This window comes from Urocampus carinirostris, chromosome 12, assembly GCF_059441175.1.
Source record: "Urocampus carinirostris isolate Australia breed hairy pipefish chromosome 12, RoL_Ucar_1.0, whole genome shotgun sequence".
NCBI lineage: Eukaryota > Metazoa > Chordata > Actinopteri > Syngnathiformes > Syngnathidae > Urocampus > Urocampus carinirostris.
In genome coordinates, this window is record NC_142360.1 from 32,564,257 (window position 1) to 32,589,593 (window position 25,337).

General features: G+C 41.4%; 1 protein-coding gene and 49 non-coding genes across 53 annotated transcripts in view; 1 reads left to right on the forward strand and 49 right to left on the reverse strand.

Moving 5' to 3' along the window:
- LOC148355562 (GTPase IMAP family member 8-like) overlaps positions 1-22,931 on the forward strand; it is a 61,709-nt gene extending 38,778 nt beyond the window's left edge. For 2 of the 4 annotated variants that reach the window (XR_015852319.1, XR_015852320.1), the window contains exons 6-9: positions 19,393-19,627; positions 20,093-20,866; positions 20,944-21,078; positions 22,071-22,220. Coding sequence is in view for 1 of the 4 variants with exons in the window: in XM_088350561.1 (XP_088206687.1) it covers positions 22,071-22,240 (170 nt within the window). In the remaining 3 variants the exon portion in view is untranslated. Of the gene's footprint in view, positions 1-19,392; positions 19,628-20,092; positions 20,867-20,943; positions 21,079-22,070 lie in introns of all 4 variants that reach the window. The other 2 variants (XR_015852318.1, XM_088350561.1) reach the window with 2 other exon arrangements.
- Positions 1,566-1,637, reverse strand: trnaq-uug (transfer RNA glutamine (anticodon UUG)). The gene has a single exon. It is a non-coding gene; the product is annotated as a tRNA-Gln (tRNA).
- trnaq-cug (transfer RNA glutamine (anticodon CUG)) lies at positions 1,728-1,799 on the reverse strand. The gene has a single exon. It is a non-coding gene; the product is annotated as a tRNA-Gln (tRNA).
- Positions 2,376-2,447, reverse strand: trnaq-uug (transfer RNA glutamine (anticodon UUG)). Its single transcript has one exon. It is a non-coding gene; the product is annotated as a tRNA-Gln (tRNA).
- trnaq-cug (transfer RNA glutamine (anticodon CUG)) lies at positions 2,538-2,609 on the reverse strand. Its single transcript has one exon. It is a non-coding gene; the product is annotated as a tRNA-Gln (tRNA).
- On the reverse strand, positions 3,024-3,095 carry trnak-uuu (transfer RNA lysine (anticodon UUU)). The gene has a single exon. It is a non-coding gene; the product is annotated as a tRNA-Lys (tRNA).
- On the reverse strand, positions 3,349-3,420 carry trnaq-cug (transfer RNA glutamine (anticodon CUG)). Its single transcript has one exon. It is a non-coding gene; the product is annotated as a tRNA-Gln (tRNA).
- trnaq-cug (transfer RNA glutamine (anticodon CUG)) lies at positions 3,835-3,906 on the reverse strand. Its single transcript has one exon. It is a non-coding gene; the product is annotated as a tRNA-Gln (tRNA).
- On the reverse strand, positions 4,482-4,553 carry trnaq-uug (transfer RNA glutamine (anticodon UUG)). Its single transcript has one exon. It is a non-coding gene; the product is annotated as a tRNA-Gln (tRNA).
- On the reverse strand, positions 4,642-4,713 carry trnaq-cug (transfer RNA glutamine (anticodon CUG)). The gene has a single exon. It is a non-coding gene; the product is annotated as a tRNA-Gln (tRNA).
- trnaq-cug (transfer RNA glutamine (anticodon CUG)) lies at positions 4,804-4,875 on the reverse strand. Its single transcript has one exon. It is a non-coding gene; the product is annotated as a tRNA-Gln (tRNA).
- Positions 4,966-5,037, reverse strand: trnaq-uug (transfer RNA glutamine (anticodon UUG)). Its single transcript has one exon. It is a non-coding gene; the product is annotated as a tRNA-Gln (tRNA).
- Positions 5,291-5,362, reverse strand: trnaq-cug (transfer RNA glutamine (anticodon CUG)). Its single transcript has one exon. It is a non-coding gene; the product is annotated as a tRNA-Gln (tRNA).
- Positions 5,453-5,524, reverse strand: trnaq-cug (transfer RNA glutamine (anticodon CUG)). Its single transcript has one exon. It is a non-coding gene; the product is annotated as a tRNA-Gln (tRNA).
- trnaq-cug (transfer RNA glutamine (anticodon CUG)) lies at positions 6,424-6,495 on the reverse strand. Its single transcript has one exon. It is a non-coding gene; the product is annotated as a tRNA-Gln (tRNA).
- On the reverse strand, positions 6,911-6,982 carry trnap-cgg (transfer RNA proline (anticodon CGG)). Its single transcript has one exon. It is a non-coding gene; the product is annotated as a tRNA-Pro (tRNA).
- On the reverse strand, positions 7,386-7,457 carry trnaq-cug (transfer RNA glutamine (anticodon CUG)). Its single transcript has one exon. It is a non-coding gene; the product is annotated as a tRNA-Gln (tRNA).
- On the reverse strand, positions 7,709-7,780 carry trnaq-uug (transfer RNA glutamine (anticodon UUG)). The gene has a single exon. It is a non-coding gene; the product is annotated as a tRNA-Gln (tRNA).
- trnaq-cug (transfer RNA glutamine (anticodon CUG)) lies at positions 7,869-7,940 on the reverse strand. The gene has a single exon. It is a non-coding gene; the product is annotated as a tRNA-Gln (tRNA).
- trnaq-cug (transfer RNA glutamine (anticodon CUG)) lies at positions 8,192-8,263 on the reverse strand. The gene has a single exon. It is a non-coding gene; the product is annotated as a tRNA-Gln (tRNA).
- On the reverse strand, positions 8,354-8,425 carry trnaq-uug (transfer RNA glutamine (anticodon UUG)). The gene has a single exon. It is a non-coding gene; the product is annotated as a tRNA-Gln (tRNA).
- Positions 8,677-8,748, reverse strand: trnaq-uug (transfer RNA glutamine (anticodon UUG)). The gene has a single exon. It is a non-coding gene; the product is annotated as a tRNA-Gln (tRNA).
- Positions 8,839-8,910, reverse strand: trnap-cgg (transfer RNA proline (anticodon CGG)). Its single transcript has one exon. It is a non-coding gene; the product is annotated as a tRNA-Pro (tRNA).
- On the reverse strand, positions 9,153-9,224 carry trnaq-cug (transfer RNA glutamine (anticodon CUG)). The gene has a single exon. It is a non-coding gene; the product is annotated as a tRNA-Gln (tRNA).
- Positions 9,476-9,547, reverse strand: trnaq-cug (transfer RNA glutamine (anticodon CUG)). Its single transcript has one exon. It is a non-coding gene; the product is annotated as a tRNA-Gln (tRNA).
- Positions 10,123-10,194, reverse strand: trnaq-uug (transfer RNA glutamine (anticodon UUG)). Its single transcript has one exon. It is a non-coding gene; the product is annotated as a tRNA-Gln (tRNA).
- trnaq-cug (transfer RNA glutamine (anticodon CUG)) lies at positions 10,283-10,354 on the reverse strand. Its single transcript has one exon. It is a non-coding gene; the product is annotated as a tRNA-Gln (tRNA).
- On the reverse strand, positions 10,445-10,516 carry trnaq-cug (transfer RNA glutamine (anticodon CUG)). The gene has a single exon. It is a non-coding gene; the product is annotated as a tRNA-Gln (tRNA).
- trnaq-uug (transfer RNA glutamine (anticodon UUG)) lies at positions 10,607-10,678 on the reverse strand. The gene has a single exon. It is a non-coding gene; the product is annotated as a tRNA-Gln (tRNA).
- Positions 10,932-11,003, reverse strand: trnaq-cug (transfer RNA glutamine (anticodon CUG)). The gene has a single exon. It is a non-coding gene; the product is annotated as a tRNA-Gln (tRNA).
- Positions 11,094-11,165, reverse strand: trnaq-cug (transfer RNA glutamine (anticodon CUG)). The gene has a single exon. It is a non-coding gene; the product is annotated as a tRNA-Gln (tRNA).
- On the reverse strand, positions 12,065-12,136 carry trnaq-cug (transfer RNA glutamine (anticodon CUG)). Its single transcript has one exon. It is a non-coding gene; the product is annotated as a tRNA-Gln (tRNA).
- On the reverse strand, positions 12,552-12,623 carry trnap-cgg (transfer RNA proline (anticodon CGG)). Its single transcript has one exon. It is a non-coding gene; the product is annotated as a tRNA-Pro (tRNA).
- Positions 13,027-13,098, reverse strand: trnaq-cug (transfer RNA glutamine (anticodon CUG)). The gene has a single exon. It is a non-coding gene; the product is annotated as a tRNA-Gln (tRNA).
- Positions 13,350-13,421, reverse strand: trnaq-uug (transfer RNA glutamine (anticodon UUG)). Its single transcript has one exon. It is a non-coding gene; the product is annotated as a tRNA-Gln (tRNA).
- trnaq-cug (transfer RNA glutamine (anticodon CUG)) lies at positions 13,510-13,581 on the reverse strand. The gene has a single exon. It is a non-coding gene; the product is annotated as a tRNA-Gln (tRNA).
- Positions 13,833-13,904, reverse strand: trnaq-cug (transfer RNA glutamine (anticodon CUG)). Its single transcript has one exon. It is a non-coding gene; the product is annotated as a tRNA-Gln (tRNA).
- trnaq-uug (transfer RNA glutamine (anticodon UUG)) lies at positions 13,995-14,066 on the reverse strand. Its single transcript has one exon. It is a non-coding gene; the product is annotated as a tRNA-Gln (tRNA).
- On the reverse strand, positions 14,318-14,389 carry trnaq-uug (transfer RNA glutamine (anticodon UUG)). Its single transcript has one exon. It is a non-coding gene; the product is annotated as a tRNA-Gln (tRNA).
- trnap-cgg (transfer RNA proline (anticodon CGG)) lies at positions 14,480-14,551 on the reverse strand. The gene has a single exon. It is a non-coding gene; the product is annotated as a tRNA-Pro (tRNA).
- On the reverse strand, positions 14,956-15,027 carry trnaq-cug (transfer RNA glutamine (anticodon CUG)). The gene has a single exon. It is a non-coding gene; the product is annotated as a tRNA-Gln (tRNA).
- Positions 15,116-15,187, reverse strand: trnaq-cug (transfer RNA glutamine (anticodon CUG)). Its single transcript has one exon. It is a non-coding gene; the product is annotated as a tRNA-Gln (tRNA).
- Positions 15,601-15,672, reverse strand: trnaq-uug (transfer RNA glutamine (anticodon UUG)). Its single transcript has one exon. It is a non-coding gene; the product is annotated as a tRNA-Gln (tRNA).
- On the reverse strand, positions 16,570-16,641 carry trnaq-cug (transfer RNA glutamine (anticodon CUG)). Its single transcript has one exon. It is a non-coding gene; the product is annotated as a tRNA-Gln (tRNA).
- Positions 16,732-16,803, reverse strand: trnaq-uug (transfer RNA glutamine (anticodon UUG)). Its single transcript has one exon. It is a non-coding gene; the product is annotated as a tRNA-Gln (tRNA).
- Positions 17,217-17,288, reverse strand: trnaq-cug (transfer RNA glutamine (anticodon CUG)). The gene has a single exon. It is a non-coding gene; the product is annotated as a tRNA-Gln (tRNA).
- trnaq-cug (transfer RNA glutamine (anticodon CUG)) lies at positions 17,377-17,448 on the reverse strand. Its single transcript has one exon. It is a non-coding gene; the product is annotated as a tRNA-Gln (tRNA).
- Positions 17,539-17,610, reverse strand: trnaq-cug (transfer RNA glutamine (anticodon CUG)). The gene has a single exon. It is a non-coding gene; the product is annotated as a tRNA-Gln (tRNA).
- On the reverse strand, positions 17,701-17,772 carry trnaq-uug (transfer RNA glutamine (anticodon UUG)). Its single transcript has one exon. It is a non-coding gene; the product is annotated as a tRNA-Gln (tRNA).
- On the reverse strand, positions 18,509-18,580 carry trnaq-uug (transfer RNA glutamine (anticodon UUG)). The gene has a single exon. It is a non-coding gene; the product is annotated as a tRNA-Gln (tRNA).
- Positions 22,932-25,337: the final 2,406 nt, after the last annotated feature.

A 25,337-nucleotide genomic window follows, 5' to 3' on the forward strand; every position in this document is an offset into this window, starting at 1 on the left:
CAAAGGGTCATAAATTATTTGTTTCTGTTCATGTGCGCAAACTACGGCCCGTGGGCACATACACGTCAGTCTTATTATTCTGACCCGCCAAACGAAAGTGCTAAAAATTTTTTTTTATTGTAAATGGTCAATGGACTGCGTTTATATAGCGCTTTAGCAGTCACTGAGGACCTCGGAAGTGCTTTACAACACACTTCACTCTTTACCAATTCACACAAGTGCTCACACACCATTAGCTGAATCAGCAATGCAAGGCTACAGCCTGCATACCGAAGGGATTCAGTTATTTTGTCCCCCCCTTTGTGTGTCTCTCAATACATCAGCTAACCATCAAACCATGAGACCTATGTAAGCAAATTACGGAGTACTAATATCCATTGCATAGCAGATAAATAGGAACATTGGTTTAGTAGGTGGTTAAAAGCCAAAAGGAGTCTGGTCCCACTGAGAGTTGAACTCAGATCACTGTATTCAGAGTCCAGAGTGCTAACCATTACACCATGAAATTTACATAATTATGCTCGGAGTACTCCTTCTCGTTGCATAGCAGATAAATAGGAACCTTGGTTTATTCTGTAGTTAAAAGCCAAAGGACCCTAGTCCCACTGAGAACTCAAATAACTGGATTCAGAGTCCAGAGTGCTAACCATACTACCATAGGACCTTCATAACATTGTTTGGAGTACTGGTTTTTATTGCATAACAGATAAAAAGAAACTGTGGTTTGTTCATTGACTAAAAGCCTAACGGAGCAATGTTCCCACTGAGAGTTGAACTCAGATCACTGGATTCAGAGTCCAGAGCGCTAACTATTACACCATGGGACCTACATTAATTTATTTGGAGTACTGGTTTTAATCGCATAGCAGATAATTAAGAACATTGGTTTATTCTGTGACTAAAAGCCAAAACAAGCCTGGTCCCTCTGAGAGTTGGACTCAGATCACTGGATTCAAAGTCCAGAGTGCTAACCATTACACCATGAGACCTACATAACCACGTTTGGAGTACTGGTTTTAATTGCATAGCAGATAATTAGGAACATTGGTTTATTCTGTGACTAAAAGCCAAAAGCAGCCTGGTCCCACTGAGAGTTGAATTCAGATCACTGGATTAAGGGTCCGGAGTGCTAACCATTATACCATGGGACCTACATAACCCTGTGTGGAGTACTGTTTTTTATTGCATAGCAGTTAATAAGGACCATTGGTTTATTCTGTGACTAAAAGCCAAAAGGAGCCTGGTCCCACTGAGAGTTGAACTCAGATCACTGGATTCAATGTCCAGACTGCTAACCATTACACCATGTGACCTACATAACCTTATTTGGAGTATTGGTTTTCCTTGCACAGCAGATAATTAGGAACATTGATTTATTCTGTGACTAAAAGCCAAAAGCAGCCTGGTCCCACTGAGAGTTGAAGTCAGATCACTGGATTCAGTATCCAGAGTGCTAACCATTACACCATGGAACCTACATAACCCTGTTGGAAGTACTGGTTTTCATTGCATAGCAGATAAAAAGAAACAGAGGTTTGTTCTGTGACTAAAAGCCTAATGGAGGATGGTCCCACTGAGAATTGAACTCAGATCACTGGATTCAAAGTCCAGAATGCTAACCATTACACCATGGGACCTACATAACCTTATTTGGAGCACTGGTTTTCATTGCATAGCAGATAAAATGAAACAGTGGTTTGTTCTGTGACTAAAAGCGCAATGGAGCATGGTCCCACTGAGAGTTGAACTCAGATCACTGGATTCAGAGTCCAGAGTGCTAACCATTACACCATGGGACCTACATAACCCTATTTGGAGTATTGGTTTTCATTGCATAGCAGATAAAATGAAACAGTGGTTTGTTCTGTGACTAAAAGCCCAATGGAGCATGGTCCCACTGAGAGTTGAACTCTGATCACTGGATTCAGAGTCCAGAGTGCTAACCATTACACCATTGGACCTACATAGCCTTACTTGGAGTACTGGTATTCATTGCATAGCAGATAATTAGGAACATTGGTTTATTCTGTGACTAAAAGCCAAAAGGAGCCTGGTCCCACTGAGAGTTGAACTCAGATCACTGGATTCAATGTCCAGACTGCTAACCATTACACCATGTGACCTACATAACCTTATTTGGAGTATTGGTTTTCCTTGCACAGCAGATAATTAGGAACATTGATTTATTCTGTGACTAAAAGCCAAAAGCAGCCTGGTCCCACTGAGAGTTGAAGTCAGATCACTGGATTCAGTATCCAGAGTGCTAACCATTACACCATGGAACCTACATAACCCTGTTGGAAGTACTGGTTTTCATTGCATAGCAGATAAAAAGAAACAGAGGTTTGTTCTGTGACTAAAAGCCTAATGGAGGATGGTCCCACTGAGAATTGAACTCAGATCACTGGATTCAAAGTCCAGAATGCTAACCATTACACCATGGGACCTACATAACCTTATTTGGAGCACTGGTTTTCATTGCATAGCAGATAAAATGAAACAGTGGTTTGTTCTGTGACTAAAAGCGCAATGGAGCATGGTCCCACTGAGAGTTGAACTCAGATCACTGGATTCAGAGTCCAGAGTGCTAACCATTACACCATGGGACCTACATAACCCTATTTGGAGTATTGGTTTTCATTGCATAGCAGATAAAATGAAACAGTGGTTTGTTCTGTGACTAAAAGCCCAATGGAGCATGGTCCCACTGAGAGTTGAACTCTGATCACTGGATTCAGAGTCCAGAGTGCTAACCATTACACCATTGGACCTACATAGCCTTACTTGGAGTACTGGTATTCATTGCATAGCAGATAATTAGGAACATTGGTTTATTCTGTGACTAAAAGCCAAAAGGAGCCTGGTCCCACTGAAAGTTGAATTCAGATCACAGGATTCAGAGTCCAGAGTGCTAACCATTACACCATGGGACCTACATAAGCTTCTTTGGAGTACTGGTTTTCATTACATAGCAGATAAAAAGAAACAGTAGTTCGTTCTGTGGCTAAAATCTTAATGGAGCATGGTCCCACTGAGAGTTGAACTCAGATCACTGGATTAAAAGTCCAGAGTGCTAACCATTACACCATGGGACCTACAAAACCTTCTTTGGAGTACTGGTTTTTATTGCATAGCAGATAAAAAGGAACATTGGTAGGTTCTGTGACTAAAAGTCTCAAGTAGCATAGTCCCACTGAGAGTTGAACACAGATCACTGGATTCAGAGTACAGAGTGCTAACCATTACACCATGGGACCTACGTACCCTCGTTTTGGAGTACTGGCTTTAACTGCATAGCAGATAAAAAGAAACTGTAGTTTGTTCTGTGGCTAAAAGCTTAATGGAGCATGGTCCCACTGAGAGTTGAACTCAGATCACTGGATTCAGAGTCCAGAGTGCTAACCATTACACCATGGGACCTACATAACCTTATTTGGAGTACTGGTTTTCATTGCATAGCAGATAAAATGAAACAGTGGTTTGTTCTGTGACTAAAAGCGCAATGGAGCATGGTCCCACTGAGAGTTGAATTCAGATCACAGGATTCAGAGTCCAGAGTGCTAACCATTACACCATGGGACCTACATAAGCTTCTTTGGAGTACTGGTTTTCATTGCATAGCAGATAAAAAGGAACATTGGTTTGTTCTGTGACTAAAAGTCTCAAGTAGCATAGCCCCACTGAGAGTTGAACACAGATCACTGGAATCAGAGTCCAGAGTGCTAACCATTACACCATGGGACCTACATAACCTTATTTGGAGTACTGGTTTTCATTGCATAGCAGATAAAATGAAACAGTTGTTTGTTCTGTGACTAAAAGCGCAATGGAGCCTGGTCCCACTGAGAGTTGAACTCAGATCACTGAATTCAGAGTCCAGAGTGCTAACCATTACACCATAGGACCTACGTAACATTCTTTGGAGTACTGGTTTTCATTACATAGCAGATAAAAAGGAACATTGGTTTGTTCTGTGACTAAAAGTCTCAAGTAGCATAGTCCCACTGAGAGTTGAACACAGATCACTGGATTCAGAGTCCAGAGTGCTAACCATTACACCATGGGACCTGTACAAGTGTATTTGGAGTACTGGTTTTCATTGCATAGCAGATAATTAGGAACATTGGTTTATTCTGTGACTAAAAGCTTAATGGAGCCTGGTCCCACTGAGAGTTGAACACAGATCACTGGATTCAGAGTCCAGAGTGCTAACCATTACACCATGGGACCTGTACAAGTGTATTCAGAGTACTGGTTTTCAATGCATAGCAGATAATTAGGAACATTGGTTTATTCTGTGACTAAAAGCCAAAAGGAGCCCGGTCCCAGTAAGAGTTGAACTCAGGTCACTGGATTCAGAGTCCAGAGTGCTAAATATTATACCATGGGACCTACATAACCCATGTGGAGTACTGGTTTTTATTGCATAGCAGATAATTAGGAACATTGGTTTATTCTGTGACTAAAAGCCAAGAGGAGCCTGGTCCCACTGAGAGTTGAACTCAGATCACTGGATACAAAGTCCAGAGTGCTAACCATTACACCATGGGACCTACATAAAACTAATTGGAGTACTGAGTTTCGTTGCATAGCGGATAAAAAGAAACTGGTTTGTTCTGTGACTAAAAGCTTAATGGAGAATGGTCCCACCGAGAGTTGAACTCAGATCACTGGATTCAGAGTCCAGAGTGCTAACCATTACACCATGGGACCTACATAACCTAATTTGGAGCACTGGTTTTCATTGCATAGCAGATAAAATGAAACAGTGGTTTGTTCTGTGACTAGAAGCGGAATGGAGCATGGTCCCACTGAGAGTTGAACTCAGATCACTGGATTCAGAGTCCAGAGTGCTAACCATTACACCATGGGACCTACATAACCTTATTTGGAGTATTGGTTTTCATTGCATAGCAGATAAAATGAAACAGTGGTTTGTTCTGTGACTAAAAGCCCAATGGAGCATGGTCCCACTGCGAGTTGAACTCAGATCACTGGATTCAAAGTCCAGAGTGCTAACCATTACACCATGGGACCTACATAACCTTCTTTGGAGTACTGGTTTTTATTGCATAGCAGATAAAAAGGAACATTGGTAGGTTCTGTGATTAAAAGTCTCAAGTAGCATAGTCCCACTGAGAGTTGAACACAGATCACTGGATTCAGAGTACAGAATGCTAACCATTACACCATGAGACCTACGTACCCTTGTTTTGGAGTACTGGTTTTAACTGCATAGCAGATAAAAAGAAACGGTAGTTTGTTCTGTGGCTAAAAGCTTAATGGAGCATGGTCCCACTGAGAGTTGAACTCAGATCACTGGATTCAGAGTCCAGAGTGCTAACCATTACACCATGGGACCTACATAACCTTATTTGGAGTACTGGTTTTCATTGCATAGCAGATAAAATGAAACAGTGGTTTGTTCTGTGACTAAAAGTGCAATGGAGCATGGTCCCACTGAGAGCTGAACTCAGATCACTGGATTCAGAGTCCAGAGTGCTAACCATTACACCATGGGACCTACATAACCTTCTTTGGAGTACTGGTTTTCATTGCATAGCAGATAAAAAGGAACATTGGTTTTTTCTGTGACTAAAAGTCTCAAGTAGCATAGTCCCACTGAGAGTTGAACACAGATCACTGGATTCAGAGTCCAGAGTGCTAACCATTACACCATGGGACCTATATAAATGTATTTAGAGTACTGGTTCTCATTGCATAGCAGATAAAAAGAAACTGTTTTTTTCTGTGGCTAAACGCCTATTGGAGTATGGTCCCACTGAGAGTTGAACTCAGATCACTGGATTCAGAGACCAGAGTGCTAAACATTACACCATGGGACCTACGTACCCTTGTTTTGGAGTACTGGTTTTAACTGCATAGCAGATAAAAAGAAACGGTAGTTTGTTCTGTGGCTAAAAGCTTAATGGAGCATGGTCCCACTGAGAGTTGAACTCAGATAACTGGATTCAGAGTCCAGAATGCTAACCATTACACCATGAGACCTAGGTACCCTTGTTTTGGAGTACTGGTTTTCATTGCATAGCAGATAAAATGAAACAGTGGTTTGTTCTGTGACTAAAAGCGCAATGGAGCATGGTCCCACTGAGAGCTGAACTCAGATCATTGGATTCAGAGTCCAGAGTGCTAACCATTACACCATGGGACCTATATAAATGTATTTAGAGTACTGGTTCTCATTGCATAGCAGATAAAAAGAAACTGTTTTTTTCTGTGGCTAAACGCCTATTGGAGTATGGTCCCACTGAGAGTTGAACTCAGATCACTGGTTTCAGAGACCAGAGTGCTAAACATTACACCATGGGACCTACGTACCCTTGTTTTGGAGTACTGGTTTTAACTGCATAGCAGATAAAAAGAAACGGTAGTTTGTTCTGTGGCTAAAAGCTTAATGGAGCATGGTCCCACTGAGAGTTGAACTCAGATAACTGGATTCAGAGTCCAGAGTGCTAACCATTACACCATGGGACCTACATAACCATATTTGGAGTACTGGTTTTCATTGCATAGCAGATAAAAAGGAACATTGGTTTGTTCTGTGACTAAAAGTCTCAAGTAGCATAGTCCCACTGAGAGTTGAACACAGATCACTGGATTCAGAGTCCAGAATGCTAACCATTACACCATGGGACCTACGTACCCTTGTTTTGGAGTACTGGTTTTAACTGCATAGCAGATAAAACGAAACGGTAGTTTGTTCTGTGGCTAAAAGCTTAATGGAGCATGGTCCCACCGAGAGTTGAATTTAGATCACCGGATTCAGAGTCCAGAGAGCTAACCATTACACCATGGGACCTACATAACCTTCTTTGGAGTACTGGTTTTCATTGCATAGCAGATAAAAAGGAACATTGGTTTGTTCTGTGACTAAAAGTCTCAAGTAGCATAGTCCCACTGAGAGTTGAACACAGATCACTGGATTCCGAGTCCAGAGTGCTAACCATTACACCATAGGACCTGTATAACTGTTTCCGGAGTACTGGTTTTCATTGCATAGCAGATAATTAGGAACATTGGTTTATTCTGTGACTAAATGCCAAAAGGAGCCCGGTCCCACTAAGAGTTGAACTCAGATCACTGGATTCAGAGTCCAGAGTGCTAACTATTATACCATGGGACCTACAAAACCCTTGTGGAGTACTGGTTTTTATTGCATAGCAGATAATTAGGAACATTGGTTTATTCTGTGACTAAAAGCCAAGAGGAGCCTGGTCCCACTGAGAGTTGAACTCAGATCACTGGATACAAAGTCCAGAGTGCTAACCATTACACCTACATAAAACTAATTGGAGTACTGAGTTTCGTTGCATAGCGGATAAAAAGAAACTGGTTTGTTCTGTGACTAGAAGCCTAATGGAGCATGGTCCCACAGAGAGTTGAACTCAGATCACTGGATTCAGAGTCCAGAGTGCTAACCATTACACCATGGGACCTACATACCTTATTTGGAGTACTGGTTTTAACTGCATAGCAGATAAAAAGAAACGGTAGTTTGTTCCGTGGCTAAAAGCGCAATGGAGCATGGTCCCACCGAGAGTTGAACTCAGATCACTGGATTCAGAGTCCACAGTGCTAACCATTACACAATTGGACCTACATAGCCTGATTTGGAGTACTGGTTTTCATTGCATAGCAGATAATTAGGAACATTGGTTTATTCTGTGACTAAAAGCCAAAAGGAGCCTGGTCCCACTGAGAGTTGAACTCAGATCACTGGATTCAAAGTCCAGAGTGCTAACCATTACACCATGGGACCAACATAAAGCAAATTGGAGTACTGAGTTTCGTTGCATAGCGGATAAAAAGAAACTGGTTTGTTCTGTGACCAAAAGCCTAATGGAGAATGGTCCCACTGAGAATTGAACTCATATCACTGGATTCAGAGTCCAGAGTGCTAACCCTTACACCATGGGACCTACATAACCTTATTTGGAGTACTGGTTTTCATTGCATAGCAGATAAAATGAACGTTGGTTTGTTCTGTGACTAAAAGCGCAATGGAGCATGGTCCCACCGAGAGTTGAACTCAGATCACTGGATTCAGAGTCCAGAGTGCTCACCCTTACACCATGGTACCTACATACCCTTGTTTTGGAGTACTAATTTTAACTGCATAGCAGATAAAGGAAACAGTAGTTTGTTCTGTGACTAAAAGCGCAATGGAGCATGGTCCCACCGAGAATTGAACTCAGATCACTGGATTCAGAGTCCAGAGTGCTAACCATTACACCATTGGACCTACATAGCCTTACTTGGAGTACTGGTTTTCATTGCATAGCAGATAATTAGGAACATTGGTTTATTCTGTGACTAAAAGCCAAAAGGAGCCTGGTCCCACTGAGAGTTGAACTCAGATCACTGGATACAAAGTCCAGAGTGCTAACCATTACACCATGGGACCTACATAAAACTAATTGGAGTACTGAATTTCGTTGCATAGCAGATAAAAAGAAACTGGTTTGTTCTGTGACTAAAAGCCTAAGGGAGTATGGTCCCACTGAGAATTGAACTCAGATCACTGGAATCAGAGTCCAGAGCGCTAACCCTTACACCATGTGACCTACATACCCTTGTTTTGGAGTACTAATTTTAACTGCATAGCAGATAAAAAGAAACAGTAGTTTGTTCTGTGGCTAAAAGCTTATTAGAGCATGGTCCCACTGAGAGTTGAACTCAGATCACTGGATTCAAAGTCCAGAGTGCTAACCATTACACCATGGGACCTACATAACCTTCTTTGGAGTACTGGCTTTCATTGCATAGCAGATAAAAAGGAACATTGGTTTGTTCTGTGACTAAAAGTCTCAAGTAGCATAGTCCCACTGAGAGTTGAACACAGATCACTGGATTCCGAGTCCAGAGTGCTAACCATTACACCATAGGACCTGTATAACTGTGTCCGGAGTACTGGTTTTCATTGCATAGCAGATAATTAGGAACATTGGTTTATTCTGTGACTAAAAGCCAAGAGGAGCCTGGTCCCACTGAGAGTTGAACTCAGATCACTGGATACAAAGTCCAGAGTGCTAACCATTACACCTACATAAAACTAATTGGAGTACTGAGTTTCGTTGCATAGCGGATAAAAAGAAACTGGTTTGTTCTGTGACTAGAAGCCTAATGGAGCATGGTCCCACTGAGAGTTGAACTCAGATCACTGGATTCAGAGTCCAGAATGCTAACCATTACACCATGGGACCTACATACCTTATTTGGAGTACTGGTTTTCATTGCATAGCAGATAAAATGAAACAGTGGTTTGTTCTGTGACTAAAAGCGCAATGGAGTATGGTCCCACTGAGAGTTGAACTCAGATCACTGGATTCAGAGTACAGAGTGCTAACCATTACACCATGGGACCTACATAACCTTATTTGGAGTACTGGTTTTCATTGCATAGCAGATAAAATGAAACAGTTGTTTGTTCTGTGACTAAAAGCGCAATGGAGCCTGGTCCCACTGAGAGTTGAACTCAGATCACTGAATTCAGAGTCCAGAGTGCTAACCATTACACCATAGGACCTACGTAACATTCTTTGGAGTACTGGTTTTCATTACATAGCAGATAAAAAGGAACATTGGTTTGTTCTGTGACTAAAAGTCTCAAGTAGCATAGTCCCACTGAGAGTTGAACACAGATCACTGGATTCAGAGTCCAGAGTGCTAACCATTACACCATGGGACCTGTACAAGTGTGTTTGGAGTACTGGTTTTCATTGCATAGCAGATAATTAGGAACATTGGTTTATTCTGTGACTAAAAGCTTAATGGAGCCTGGTCCCACTGAGAGTTGAACACAGATCACTGGATTCAGAGTCCAGAGTGCTAACCATTACACCATGGGACCTGTACAAGTGTATTCAGAGTACTGGTTTTCAATGCATAGCAGATAATTAGGAACATTGGTTTATTCTGTGACTAAAAGCCAAAAGGAGCCCGGTCCCAGTAAGAGTTGAACTCAGGTCACTGGATTCAGAGTCCAGAGTGCTAAATATTATACCATGGGACCTACATAACCCATGTGGAGTACTGGTTTTTATTGCATAGCAGATAATTAGGAACATCGGTTTATTCTGTGACTAAAAGCCAAGAGGAGCCTGGTCCCACTGAGAGTTGAACTCAGATCACTGGATACAAAGTCCAGAGTGCTAACCATTACACCATGGGACCTACATAAAACTAATTGGAGTACTGAGTTTCGTTGCATAGCGGATAAAAAGAAACTGGTTTGTTCTGTGACTAAAAGCTTAATGGAGAATGGTCCCACCGAGAGTTGAACTCAGATCACTGGATTCAGAGTCCAGAGTGCTAACCATTACACCATGGGACCTACATAACCTAATTTGGAGCACTGGTTTTCATTGCATAGCAGATAAAATGAAACAGTGGTTTGTTCTGTGACTAGAAGCGGAATGGAGCATGGTCCCACTGAGAGTTGAACTCAGATCACTGGATTCAGAGTCCAGAGTGCTAACCATTACACCATGGGACCTACATAACCTTATTTGGAGTATTGGTTTTCATTGCATAGCAGATAAAATGAAACAGTGGTTTGTTCTGTGACTAAAAGCCCAATGGAGCATGGTCCCACTGCGAGTTGAACTCAGATCACTGGATTCAAAGTCCAGAGTGCTAACCATTACACCATGGGACCTACATAACCTTCTTTGGAGTACTGGTTTTTATTGCATAGCAGATAAAAAGGAACATTGGTAGGTTCTGTGATTAAAAGTCTCAAGTAGCATAGTCCCACTGAGAGTTGAACACAGATCACTGGATTCAGAGTACAGAATGCTAACCATTACACCATGAGACCTACGTACCCTTGTTTTGGAGTACTGGTTTTAACTGCATAGCAGATAAAAAGAAACGGTAGTTTGTTCTGTGGCTAAAAGCTTAATGGAGCATGGTCCCACTGAGAGTTGAACTCAGATCACTGGATTCAGAGTCCAGAGTGCTAACCATTACACCATGGGACCTACATAACCTTATTTGGAGTACTGGTTTTCATTGCATAGCAGATAAAATGAAACAGTGGTTTGTTCTGTGACTAAAAGTGCAATGGAGCATGGTCCCACTGAGAGCTGAACTCAGATCACTGGATTCAGAGTCCAGAGTGCTAACCATTACACCATGGGACCTACATAACCTTCTTTGGAGTACTGGTTTTCATTGCATAGCAGATAAAAAGGAACATTGGTTTTTTCTGTGACTAAAAGTCTCAAGTAGCATAGTCCCACTGAGAGTTGAACACAGATCACTGGATTCAGAGTCCAGAGTGCTAACCATTACACCATGGGACCTATATAAATGTATTTAGAGTACTGGTTCTCATTGCATAGCAGATAAAAAGAAACTGTTTTTTTCTGTGGCTAAACGCCTATTGGAGTATGGTCCCACTGAGAGTTGAACTCAGATCACTGGATTCAGAGACCAGAGTGCTAAACATTACACCATGGGACCTACGTACCCTTGTTTTGGAGTACTGGTTTTAACTGCATAGCAGATAAAAAGAAACGGTAGTTTGTTCTGTGGCTAAAAGCTTAATGGAGCATGGTCCCACTGAGAGTTGAACTCAGATAACTGGATTCAGAGTCCAGAATGCTAACCATTACACCATGAGACCTAGGTACCCTTGTTTTGGAGTACTGGTTTTCATTGCATAGCAGATAAAATGAAACAGTGGTTTGTTCTGTGACTAAAAGCGCAATGGAGCATGGTCCCACTGAGAGCTGAACTCAGATCATTGGATTCAGAGTCCAGAGTGCTAACCATTACACCATGGGACCTATAAAAATGTATTTAGAGTACTGGTTCTCATTGCATAGCAGATAAAAAGAAACTGTTTTTTTCTGTGGCTAAACGCCTATTGGAGTATGGTCCCACTGAGAGTTGAACTCAGATCACTGGATTCAGAGACCAGAGTGCTAAACATTACACCATGGGACCTACGTACCCTTGTTTTGGAGTACTGGTTTTAACTGCATAGCAGATAAAAAGAAACGGTAGTTGGTTCTGTGGCTAAAAGCTTAATGGAGCATGGTCCCACTGAGAGTTGAACTCAGATAACTGGATTCAGAGTCCAGAGTGCTAACCATTACACCATGGGACCTACATAACCATATTTGGAGTACTGGTTTTCATTGCATAGCAGATAAAAAGGAACATTGGTTTGTTCTGTGACTAAAAGTCTCAAGTAGCATAGTCCCACTGAGAGTTGAACACAGATCACTGGATTCAGAGTCCAGAATGCTAACCATTACACCATGGGACCTACGTACCCTTGTTTTGGAGTACTGGTTTTAACTGCATAGCAGATAAAACGAAACGGTAGTTTGTTCTGTGGCTAAAAGCTTAATGGAGCATGGTCCCACCGAGAGTTGAATTTAGATCACCGGATTCAGAGTCCAGAGAGCTAACCATTACACCATGGGACCTACATAACCTTCTTTGGAGTACTGGTTTTCATTGCATAGCAGATAAAAAGGAACATTGGTTTGTTCTGTGACTAAAAGTCTCAAGTAGCATAGTCCCACTGAGAGTTGAACACAGATCACTGGATTCCGAGTCCAGAGTGCTAACCATTACACCATAGGACCTGTATAACTGTGTCCGGAGTACTGGTTTTCATTGCATAGCAGATAATTAGGAACATTGGTTTATTCTGTGACTAAATGCCAAAAGGAGCCCGGTCCCACTAAGAGTTGAACTCAGATCACTGGATTCAGAGTCCAGAGTGCTAACTATTATACCATGGGACCTACAAAACCCTTGTGGAGTACTGGTTTTTATTGCATAGCAGATAATTAGGAACATTGGTTTATTCTGTGACTAAAAGCCAAGAGGAGCCTGGTCCCACTGAGAGTTGAACTCAGATCACTGGATACAAAGTCCAGAGTGCTAACCATTACACCTACATAAAACTAATTGGAGTACTGAGTTTCGTTGCATAGCGGATAAAAAGAAACTGGTTTGTTCTGTGACTAGAAGCCTAATGGAGCATGGTCCCACAGAGAGTTGAACTCAGATCACTGGATTCAGAGTCCAGAGTGCTAACCATTACACCATGGGACCTACATACCTTATTTGGAGTACTGGTTTTAACTGCATAGCAGATAAAAAGAAACGGTAGTTTGTTCCGTGGCTAAAAGCGCAATGGAGCATGGTCCCACCGAGAGTTGAACTCAGATCACTGGATTCAGAGTCCACAGTGCTAACCATTACACAATTGGACCTACATAGCCTGATTTGGAGTACTGGTTTTCATTGCATAGCAGATAATTAGGAACATTGGTTTATTCTGTGACTAAAAGCCAAAAGGAGCCTGGTCCCACTGAGAGTTGAACTCAGATCACTGGATTCAAAGTCCAGAGTGCTAACCATTACACCATGGGACCAACATAAAGCAAATTGGAGTACTGAGTTTCGTTGCATAGCGGATAAAAAGAAACTGGTTTGTTCTGTGACCAAAAGCCTAATGGAGAATGGTCCCACTGAGAATTGAACTCATATCACTGGATTCAGAGTCCAGAGTGCTAACCCTTACACCATGGGACCTACATAACCTTATTTGGAGTACTGGTTTTCATTGCATAGCAGATAAAATGAACGTTGGTTTGTTCTGTGACTAAAAGCGCAATGGAGCATGGTCCCACCGAGAGTTGAACTCAGATCACTGGATTCAGAGTCCAGAGTGCTCACCCTTACACCATGGTACCTACATACCCTTGTTTTGGAGTACTAATTTTAACTGCATAGCAGATAAAGGAAACAGTAGTTTGTTCTGTGACTAAAAGCGCAATGGAGCATGGTCCCACCGAGAATTGAACTCAGATCACTGGATTCAGAGTCCAGAGTGCTAACCATTACACCATTGGACCTACATAGCCTTACTTGGAGTACTGGTTTTCATTGCATAGCAGATAATTAGGAACATTGGTTTATTCTGTGACTAAAAGCCAAAAGGAGCCTGGTCCCACTGAGAGTTGAACTCAGATCACTGGATACAAAGTCCAGAGTGCTAACCATTACACCATGGGACCTACATAAAACTAATTGGAGTACTGAATTTCGTTGCATAGCAGATAAAAAGAAACTGGTTTGTTCTGTGACTAAAAGCCTAAGGGAGTATGGTCCCACTGAGAATTGAACTCAGATCACTGGAATCAGAGTCCAGAGCGCTAACCCTTACACCATGTGACCTACATACCCTTGTTTTGGAGTACTAATTTTAACTGCATAGCAGATAAAAAGAAACAGTAGTTTGTTCTGTGGCTAAAAGCTTATTAGAGCATGGTCCCACTGAGAGTTGAACTCAGATCACTGGATTCAAAGTCCAGAGTGCTAACCATTACACCATGGGACCTACATAACCTTCTTTGGAGTACTGGCTTTCATTGCATAGCAGATAAAAAGGAACATTGGTTTGTTCTGTGACTAAAAGTCTCAAGTAGCATAGTCCCACTGAGAGTTGAACACAGATCACTGGATTCCGAGTCCAGAGTGCTAACCATTACACCATAGGACCTGTATAACTGTGTCCGGAGTACTGGTTTTCATTGCATAGCAGATAATTAGGAACATTGGTTTATTCTGTGACTAAAAGCCAAGAGGAGCCTGGTCCCACTGAGAGTTGAACTCAGATCACTGGATACAAAGTCCAGAGTGCTAACCATTACACCTACATAAAACTAATTGGAGTACTGAGTTTCGTTGCATAGCGGATAAAAAGAAACTGGTTTGTTCTGTGACTAGAAGCCTAATGGAGCATGGTCCCACTGAGAGTTGAACTCAGATCACTGGATTCAGAGTCCACAGTGCTAACCATTACACCATGGGACCTACATAACCTTATTTGGAGTACTGGTTTTCATTGCATAGCAGATAAAATGAAACAGTGGTTTGTTCTGTGACTAAAAGCGCAATGGAGCATGGTCCCACCGAGAGTTGAACTCAGATCACTGGATTCAGAGTCCAGAGTGCTAACCATTACACCATGGGACCAACATAAAACTAATTGGAGTACTGAGTTTCGTTGCATAGCGGATAAAAAGAAACTGGTTTGTTCTGTGACCAAAAGCCTATTGGAGAATGGTCCCACTGAGAATTGAACTCATATCACTGGATTCAGAGTCCAGAGTGCTAACCCTTACACCATGGGACCTACATAACCTAATTTGGAGTACTGGTTTTCATTGCATAGCAGATAAAATGAAACAGTGGTTTGTTCTGTGACTAAAAGCACAATGGAGCATGGTCCCACTGAGAGTTGAACTCAGATCACTGGATTCAGAGTCCAGAGTGCTAACCCTTACACCATTGGACCTACATAGCCTTACTTGGAGTACTGGTTTTCATTGCATAGCAGATAATTAGGAACATTGGTTTATTCTGTGACTAAAAGCCAAAAGGAGCCTGGTCCCACTGAGAGTTGAACTCAGATCACTGGATCAAGAGTCCAGAGTGCTAACTATTATACCATGGGACCTACATACCCCATGTGGAGTACTGGTTTTTATTGCATAGCAGATAATTAGGAACATTGGTTTATTCTGTGACTAAAAGCCAAAAGGAGCCTGGTCCCACTGAGAGTTGAACTCAGATCACTGGATTCAAAGTCCAGAGTGCTAACCATTACACCATGGGACCTACATAAAACTAATTGGAGTACTGAGTTTCGTTGCATAGCGGATAAAAAGAAACTGGTTTGTTCTGTGACTAAAAGCCTAATGGAGTATGGTCCCACTGAGAATTGAACTCAGGTCACTGGAATCAGAGTCCAGAGTGCTAACCCTTACACCATGGTACCTACATACCCTTGTTTTGGAGTACTAATTTTAACTGCATAGCAGATAAAAAGAAACAGTAGTTTGTTCTGTGGCTAAAAGCTTAATGGAGCATGGTCCCACTGAGAGTTGAACTCAGATCACTGGATTCAGAGTACAGAGTGCTAACCATTACACCATGGGACCTACGTACCCTTGTTTTGGAGTACTGGCTTTAACTGCATAGCAGATAAAAAGAAACGGTAGTTTGTTCTGTGGCTAAAAGCTTAATGGAGCATGGTCCCACTGAGAGTTAAACTCAGATCACTGGATTCAGAGTACAGAGTGCTAACCATTACACCATGGGACCTATACAACTGTGTTTGGAGTACTGGTTTTCATTGCATAGCAGATAATTAGGAACATTGGTTTATTCTGTGACTAAAAGCCAAAAGGAGCCTGGTTCCACTGAGAGTTGAACTCAGATCACTGGATCAAGAGTCCAGAGTGCTAACTATTATACCATGGGACCTACATACTCTATGTGGAGTACTGTTTTTTATTGCATAGCAGATAATTAGGAACATTGGTTTATTCTGTGACTAAAAGCCAAAAGGAGCCTTGTCCCATTAAGAATAGAACTCAGATCACTGGAATCAGAGTCCAGAGTGCTCACCCTTACACCATGGTACCTACATACCCTTGTTTTGGAGTACTAATTTTAACTGCATAGCAGATAAAGGAAACTAGTTTGTTCTGTGACTAAAAGCGCAATGGAGCATGGTCCCACCGAGAATTGAACTCAGATCACTGGATTCAGAGTCCAGAGTGCTAACCATTACACCATTGGACCTACATAGCCTTACTTGGAGTACTGGTTTTCATTGCATAGCACATAATTAGGACCATTGGTTTATTCTGTGACTAAAAGCCAAAAGGAGCCTGGTCCCACTGAGAGTTGAACTCAGATCACTGGATACAAAGTCCAGAGTGCTAACCATTACACCATGGGACCTACATAAAACTAATTGGAGTACTGAGTTTCGTTGCATAGCGGATAAAAAGAAACTGTTTTGTTCTGTGACTAGAAGCCTAATGGAGCATGGTCCCACTGAGAGTTGAACTCAGATCACTGGATTCAGAGTACAGAGTGCTAACCATTACACCATGGGACCTACGTTCCCTTGTTTTGGAGTACTGGCTTTAACTGCATAGCAGATAAAAAGAAACGGTAGTTTGTTCCGTGGCTAAAAGCGCAATGGAGCATGGTCCCACCGAGAGTTGAACTCAGATCACTGGATTCAGAGTCCACAGTGCTAACCATTACACCATGGGACCTACATAACCTTATTTGGAGTACTGGTTTTCATTGCATAGCAGATAAAATGAAACAGTGGTTTGTTCTGTGACTAAAAGCGCAATGGAGCATGGTCCCACCGAGAGTTGAACTCAGATCACTGGATTCAGAGTCCAGAGTGCTAACCATTACACCATGGGACCAACATAAAACTAATTGGAGTACTGAGTTTCGTTGCATAGCGGATAAAAAGAAACTGGTTTGTTCTGTGACCAAAAGCCAAAAGGAGCCTGGTCCCACTGAGAATTGAACTCAGGTCACTGGAATCAGAGTCCAGAGTGCTAAACATTACACCATGGGACCTATACAACTGCGTCTGGAGTACTGGTTTTCATTGCATAGCAGATAATTAGGAACATTGGTTTATTCTGTGACTAAAAGTCAAAAGGAGCCTGGTCCCACTGAGAGTTGAACTCAGATCACTGGATTCAGAGTCCAGAGTGCTAACCATTACACCATGGGACCAACATAACCTTATTTGGAGTACTGGTTTTCATTGCATAGCAGATAAAATGAAACAGTGGTTTGTTCTGTGACTAAAAGCGCAATCGAGCATGGTCCCACTGAGAGTTGAACTTAGATCACTGGATTCAAAGTCCAGAGTGCTAACCATTACACCATGGGACCTACATAACCTTCTTTGGAGTACTGGTTTTTATTGCATAGCAGATAATTAAGAACATTGGTTTATTCTGTGACTAAAAGTCAAACGGAGCCTGGTCCCACTGAGAGTTGAACACAGATCAATGGATTCAGAGTACAGAGTGCTAACCATTACACCATGGGACCTATTCAACTGTGTTTGGAGTACTGGTTTTCATTGAATAGCAGATAATTAGGAACATTGGTTTATTCTGTGACTAAAAGTCAAAAGGAGCCTGGTCCCACTGAGAGTTGAACTCAGATCACTGGATTCAGAGTCCAGAGTGCTAACTATTATACCATGGGACCTACACAACCCATGTGGAGTACTGGTTTTTATTGCATAGCAGATAAAAAGGAACATTGGTTTGTTCTGTGACTAAAAGTCTCAAGTAGCATAGTCCCACTGAGAGTTGAACACAGATCAATGGATTCAGAGTCCAGAGTGCTAACCATTACACCATGGGACCTATACAACTGTGTTTGGAGTACTGGTTTTCATTGCGTAGCAGATAATTAGGAACATTGGTTTATTCTGTGACTAAAAGCCAAAAGGAGCCCGGTCCCACTAAGAGTTGAACTCAGATCACTGGATTCAGAGTCCAGAGTGCTAACTATTATACCATGGGACCTACATAACCCATGTGGAGTACTGTTTTTTATTGCATAGCAGATAATTAGGAACATTGGTTTATTCTGTGACTAAAAGCCAAAAGGAGCCTGGTCCCACTGAGAGTTGAACTCAGATCACTGGATTCAAAGTCCAGAGTGCTAACCATTACACCATGGGACCTACATAACCTTCTTTGGAGTACCGGCTTTCATTGCATATGACCTCACCTTAGTGGTCATTAAATAGTATTCCACAGGCTTGCGTATACTAATGTCTGATATAACATTTTGATAGATGTATCCTGTTGGGGTGCACGTTATACACGATGCTTTATGGCCGGGGTCACGTATGGCTCTTTTTATGAGTATTTCATGGGTATGAGATAAAATTTTGATTATGAAAATTTCATCTACAGCGTTCTAATTCTTATAAGTGCAGAGCCGAATTTGCATAGCCCACATATTGCATACGAGTAATTAAGCATTTTAGGAGGAGATCAAGGTTCAGACAGACAAGCTGAAAGAGGGTGTCGCCATATGCAGGCAATACACAAAGGGGTAAGTATTAGTTTCAGGAGCGAGCAGCAGCAAGTCAACTGCAGGAGAGAGAGTGGGAAAGGTGAGATGGCACAACATTCATTTGGACAGGTAACTTAAAATTAGTTTTATCTGGTTATATCAGTATCAGAAATATTTTATTAACACTCCACTTATTGAAACATGAATATTTTGTTTGTTTGTTTGTACATGATTCAATTGTTTGTTTGTTTGTAAATGATTCAAATTGAATCTTTTCTTCCGGCGCCGTCACGAATGGCAGCCACTCCAGCAGCTCCCGTGTTATTTTCGATTGTTCTCGATTGTTCTCAGCTCAGGGATGCTGCTGGAAATGTGAATTTCCCTTCGGGGATGAACAAAGTATCTATCTATCTATCTATCATATTCAGTAAGTACACTGCATTGTTTTGACATCTGGTTTATTCCCTCCGCTAGATGGCAGTAAAAACACTTGAAAGGCGTGTCGGTGACGTCATTTAAAGGAGACGGAAGTAAACGCGGAAAATGTACCAAGTTGAGCTATCTTTTCTGGAGTCTTGCCTGAAAGTCAACCCAAAGTCATACGGCAGCTGGCACCATCGGAGCTGGGTCACGGAACGGGCGCCTGGAATGGATTGGGCCCGAGAGTTGAGCCTCTGTGACCGCTGCCTCAGCCTGGATGACCGCAACTGTGAGGATCGCTCTTTAAAAGAAAGATCATTCACACTTACAGGATTTTTCATAGCAAACTTGTATGTTGAATAAATTTAGAAGAAACCTGGCTTAATATATTTTTCCATAATAAGTAAACCCACCCTCCATTCAGCCCTACAAAGTTTACTCTATGAAAAAAGTGTTCAAATGAAGATGCTATGGCATTTCTTTGTAGGAAATGCCAAATATTTTAAGTTGTAACTCCAAAACCATTACCCTGATTAGCTAGACAAAGCAAAAATGGCTAGGTAATTTTGTATTAGTCTTTCAGCTATTACACCAAGTTTCATGAGAAAAACTTGTCAGTTAAACACAGTTGTTCATTTGCCAATAAATATGTTTTAAATTAGTTCTGGGTTCGAATCTGCAATCAAATATTATTTTGCAGTATGTACCTTCTACAGTATATATGTTTTTAATTTTCCAACTTTACTATTTTCAGGTCCAGCAAAAAAGTTGATTGATGTGAGAATTATGCTTTTGGGTGAAAAGATGTCAGGAAAGACAACAGCAGCAAATTACCTCCTACAGGGAAAAGTGTTCCCCACTCAGCCAAATGAAGGCTGCATCGTCCGTGATGTGATGTTTCCTGGCAGGCGAGTCACAGTAGTAGACACCCCAGGCTGGTACAGAGAACCAGATTTGTGCACTTTGAAACAGGATCAAGAAATATTCCGGGGCCTGCTCCTGAGCCCTGCAGGGGTAAATGCCATCCTGATCGTAATTTCATTGGATTGCAAATTCAACCAAGCCAGTCAAGATGCCCTGGAAGATCATATTAACCTCTTAGGTGACAACACTTGGAACCACATTATGGTTCTGTTCACAAATGTGGACACTTTGGGAGACAGATCCATTGAGGAGTACATTGAACGGGAACATAAAGCTCTACAATGGTTGATAGCCAAATGTCAAAACAAATACTTCTGCCTGAATGTCACTGATAAAACCAATGACGACCAGCACAGCAAGCTGTTTGACATAATAGAGGACATGTCGGCAATGAATAAGGGCTCTCTCTTCCACCCTGACATGAAAGACATTGAGTTGAAGATTGAAGAAAAGTTCAAGAAGAAGTATTTAAAAAACGCTATTCAAAATCTGATAGACCAGGCATTGAGGAACAGAGAGGTCGAACTGCATAGGGACTTTAGGAAGAAGCTTGAATATCTGTACCAAGACATAAAAAAGATTGTTCCTGCTCTGCTGGAAATGAGTAAGTACGGTTGAATTCCGTTGATTTTAACAGACTATCTAAATGTTCTTTCATTTTCACTTTTGCCTTTGATAAAGGGAGCGGTGCCAGGGGCAAGATCAAGAAGAATGATGTGCTGTCTGCTGTTGAACAAGAAATTGAAGAGCTGAATAAAAACATCATGCTGTTAACCAAACAAGATCGAAGCAGCATTGAATTTATGCCGCCAACCTGTATGTGTACATTACTCTTTTTTAATTTAGCAACAAGCTCTTTTAAGGTCTCCAATAAATTTTAAGTCCTTATTAATTTGCTTTTGTTATATGTGTTGACAGGTTAGTGTTTTTATTACTAATAGCTGACCACAGGGCACGGTTAAAAATCTGTATTTACCTCAGGGACTGTTTTCTTCTTCTGGCCATTGTAGTTAAAAAAACAACTTGGGTTTTTAGCTAATTGCGTAACAGTGTTTCAAAGTCTTTGAAGTATTCCTTTGATTATTTTCCAGCAGTAATGACAAGGGATAATTTTTCCATCCATCCATTTTCTTTCACTAGGGTCGCAGGGGGTGCTGGAGCCCATCCCAGCTATCTTTGGGCAGTGGGCAGGGAACACCCTAAACTGGTTGCCATTCAATCGCAGGGCACACAGAGACAGAAACCTCACTCGCATAGTCACACCTCGGCCAATTAACCTCACAAGTATGTTTTTGGAATGTGGGAGGGAACCGGAGTGCCCTTTTCAGCTCTTTTAAAATGTTTATTATTATGAATAATAATAAAATATTATTATTTAGAACTATACCAATACCAGTAACTTATTAATTTTCACTGTGGTATTTTATCTTGTAAATGTTCTTGCATCATCGGGATGGGACTCTTGGATTTTATTGTGCATTTGAAATGCTATAATGATAATGAATTAGGGGCGGCATAAGCTCAAGAGGTAGAGCGCTCATCTTCGAATCCCGGCTTGTCCATGTTACATGTCGAAGTGTCCTTGGGTAAGACACTGAACCCCTAATACCCCTAATAAGCAGGTTAGCGTCTTACATGGCTGCAATACAAGGCCGCTATTGGGAAATGTGAAGCAAACTGTAAAGCGCTTTGGGAAGTCATTGACTTGAAAAGCGCTATATAAATGCAGAACATTTAATTATATTATTTTTTATTATGTGCTATGTGGAATTGATACTTTACATTAAATGTTTTGTTTTCATTTACAGTGAGTAAATCCACCCATGAAATGGATAAAGTTCTGAACTGGATTTCCAAGCTCGAAGTCGGCAAAAGTCAGGGTTCGACCCTGACACTCAATTATTCAGTGTCGTCAGGATATGGATCACAAACAATTTCTTTGCCTGATGACGAGAAGTATCATCTCATTGGAGTGTAAATCTGTGTGAGGAGTCTCAACTTTTTTTTAATCTCATCTCATAATTTGAGTTTGATTTGTTTTGACAATATTATCTCAAATCATATTTATGTTTGGATTGATATCTTCAACAATCCAACAGAAAAACCTTTGGAATATTTTCCAAAGGTTAACAGACTTAGAAATGATCCATCCATCCATTGTCTGCACCGCTTATCTTCAGTAGGGTCGCGGGGGTGCTGGAGCCCATCCCAGCAATCATCGGGCAGTGGGCAGGGGACACCCTGAACTGGTTACCAGCCAATCGCAGGGCAAACAGGGACAGACAATTTGGAATGTGGGAGGAAACCGAAGTGCCCGGAGGAAACCCACGCAAGCACGGGGAGAACATACAAACTCCGCACAGTAAGTCCAGTAGCTGGATTTGAACCCACACAGGAGGTTCCCAAGACCTTAGAACTGTGCCGCACACGCGCTAACCACTGCGCCGTGCTGCCCACTTTTTTTTATCATTATTATAATTCCATTTTTTTGTTTTGTATTTCATGTTTAGCAATGTTTTTTGTGATGAATTTTGATGTACATTCTCTGAATGAGTAAATTAATTTTGTATCATGCAAATTTGTTTATCATTAAAATTGCAATTCAAAGTGCTGTGTAAAAACATTCATTGTACTGTAAATGAGGAAGTAACTTCGAATGCTGCACTTTCGTACACGCACACGCACACACACAGCGTGGCTTGTAGCAGATGAGTCAACGCAAACATTGCATGAATGAAGATGAGTAAATACAGGTACATACTGATGGCAGATGGAAAACAGCGATGTCATATACATGCAATGGATGTTATAAGAAGATTTAGAATAAATTTAATTTTAAAGTGTTGTTCTGTTATATATTCCGATTATCAATCCTTAATACTTTGCAACAATTGTTTTTTTTTTGCGATTACGTAGTCTTCTTATTGTGTTTCAAGTTGTGAAAAATGGGGCAGGCAACTTTATGGCTGGGCAAGCAACTTTGTAAATGAGGAAGTAACTTGGAATGCTGCACTTTCGCACACGCACATGCAAATGCGCGTGTGCGCACGAACACACACGCACACACACACACGTTATTTAATTTAAGAAAATAAAATGAATAAAAAATATAAAAATAGTAAAATACAATTACTGCACAGACTAACCAAGTGAGGAAAGGCACCCGAGTGAGGCTTATGCACAGTGATAGGGATGGCAGCAGACAGGCGCAGGAACGACCTTAAAGCAACACTTGAACAGCCTGTCTCAAATGAGGAAACACTGAAATTCAGGGAGGGGATAACACAAGATGTTTGTAAACATGTAAAACATTAAAGTGTGAGGTTTGAAAAACTAATTTCTGGAGTGAAGATCATTGGAAGAAAAAAAAATTGAACCTGCATGCCTGAGGATCGACATTAAGTCTGCAGGGACCCTTGATAATATTATAAATAGTCAAGTCAAGTCATGTCAAGTCAAGTCATGACAAGTCATGAGTCTCAAAGGGCTGCACAGACCACAGATTATTGCAAACGGCAAACTATTATTACACCACCCCCTGATCTAAAACCTATATTACGGCAAGGAAAAACTCAAAAACCTCAACATGAGGAAAATGAAGAGAATGAAGAAATCCCCCTATCAAGATGACCAGGCTGAAATGAATGTTGCAATAACAAATAAAAAACAGATATTGTCAACATAAAATAAAGGTTATTCATATGCCATAGAACAGAAGTCTGTTTTAAGTTGCTGAAGTTGCAGATCGAATCTCAGGGGGAGGAGCAATCCACAGCATCGGCCCCGGATGGAAAACGCTCTCGAACCTGCGGATCTCTTCTTGGCTCTTGGGATCCCTAGCGTTGTAAGGTCGTACATTTCCATATTGTTTTCCAAAGTAGACGCACAGAGAACACAAGAAAAATGGGTAAGTGGTTAGGAATCAAGCCAAAACCTCAGCCCCGGAAGAAAGATTCAAAAGAAGCAACATTTATGACGCTACAAAACGTAAATGTCATGATTACGGATTTAGAGCACCTGCGACTGCTTAATTGGCGCCAACAGCCTGGACAGCGGATTGGCTGATGCACTCTTTTTAAACCCCCGGCTTCCAAGAGGAAGCCGTCAGATCGTTATGCGAACTGTTGCCACCAGCTCAGTAAGCCCTTACATCCGACTCTGTTCCTGCCCTGCTTTTCTCTGCCTGATCTTCGTTGCCAACCTGTTTCCGGACCTGACTTAGCCCCGTTCTGCCTGCCTGTTACCTGGTCTGTTTTGCCCCGTTACCTGCCTGCCTCCTGTTGTCGACCTCGCTTCCGAACTTGACACCGCCTTTGCTCTCCAGTCCGCCTGTCTCCGATCCTCCTCGCTAAACACGGAAAGGCCACTTCCGCATCAACCGCTCCTCTGGTCCGTCAGTCATCGGATCGTGGAAGCAAGCCCCGCTCTCCCTCTTTATTAATAAAAACTGAGAAAACGAGCGCTATTGGGTCCTGTGTCCGTTTCTGGTCCGTGACAGCAAATGTACATTAAAAGCATCGTGGAAAGAGGAGTTTGCGTGGCTTGTAGCAGATGAGGCAACGCAAACATTGCATGAATGAAGATGAGTAAATACAGGTACATACTGATGGCAGATGGAAAACAGCGATGTCATATACATGCAATGGATGTTATAAGAAGATTTAGAATAAATTTAATTTTAAAGTGTTGTTCTGTTATATATTCCGATTATCAATCCTTAATACTTTGCAACAATTGTTTTTTTTTTTTGCGATTACGTAGTCTTATTGTGTTTCTAGTTGTGAAAAATGGGGCAGGCAACTTTATGGCTGGGCAAGCAACTTTTCAGAGTTTTTGTCATGTGTTTCATACACTGTTATAGATTAGGAAAAAAAAATCTACCTGTATTATTCAAAGGTTCAATATTATCGCACAACATTAAAAGGCTATTGTGCTACCCAAATGGTATTCATTTATGGAATGATTTAAATGATGACCTTAAAAATGTCCCAGTTTAGTGGTATAATTGTATGCCTGAAATGCCATTTTTATTTTATTTTTTTTACATTTCCTTTCTGTGGGGTAGCCTTTGGTTT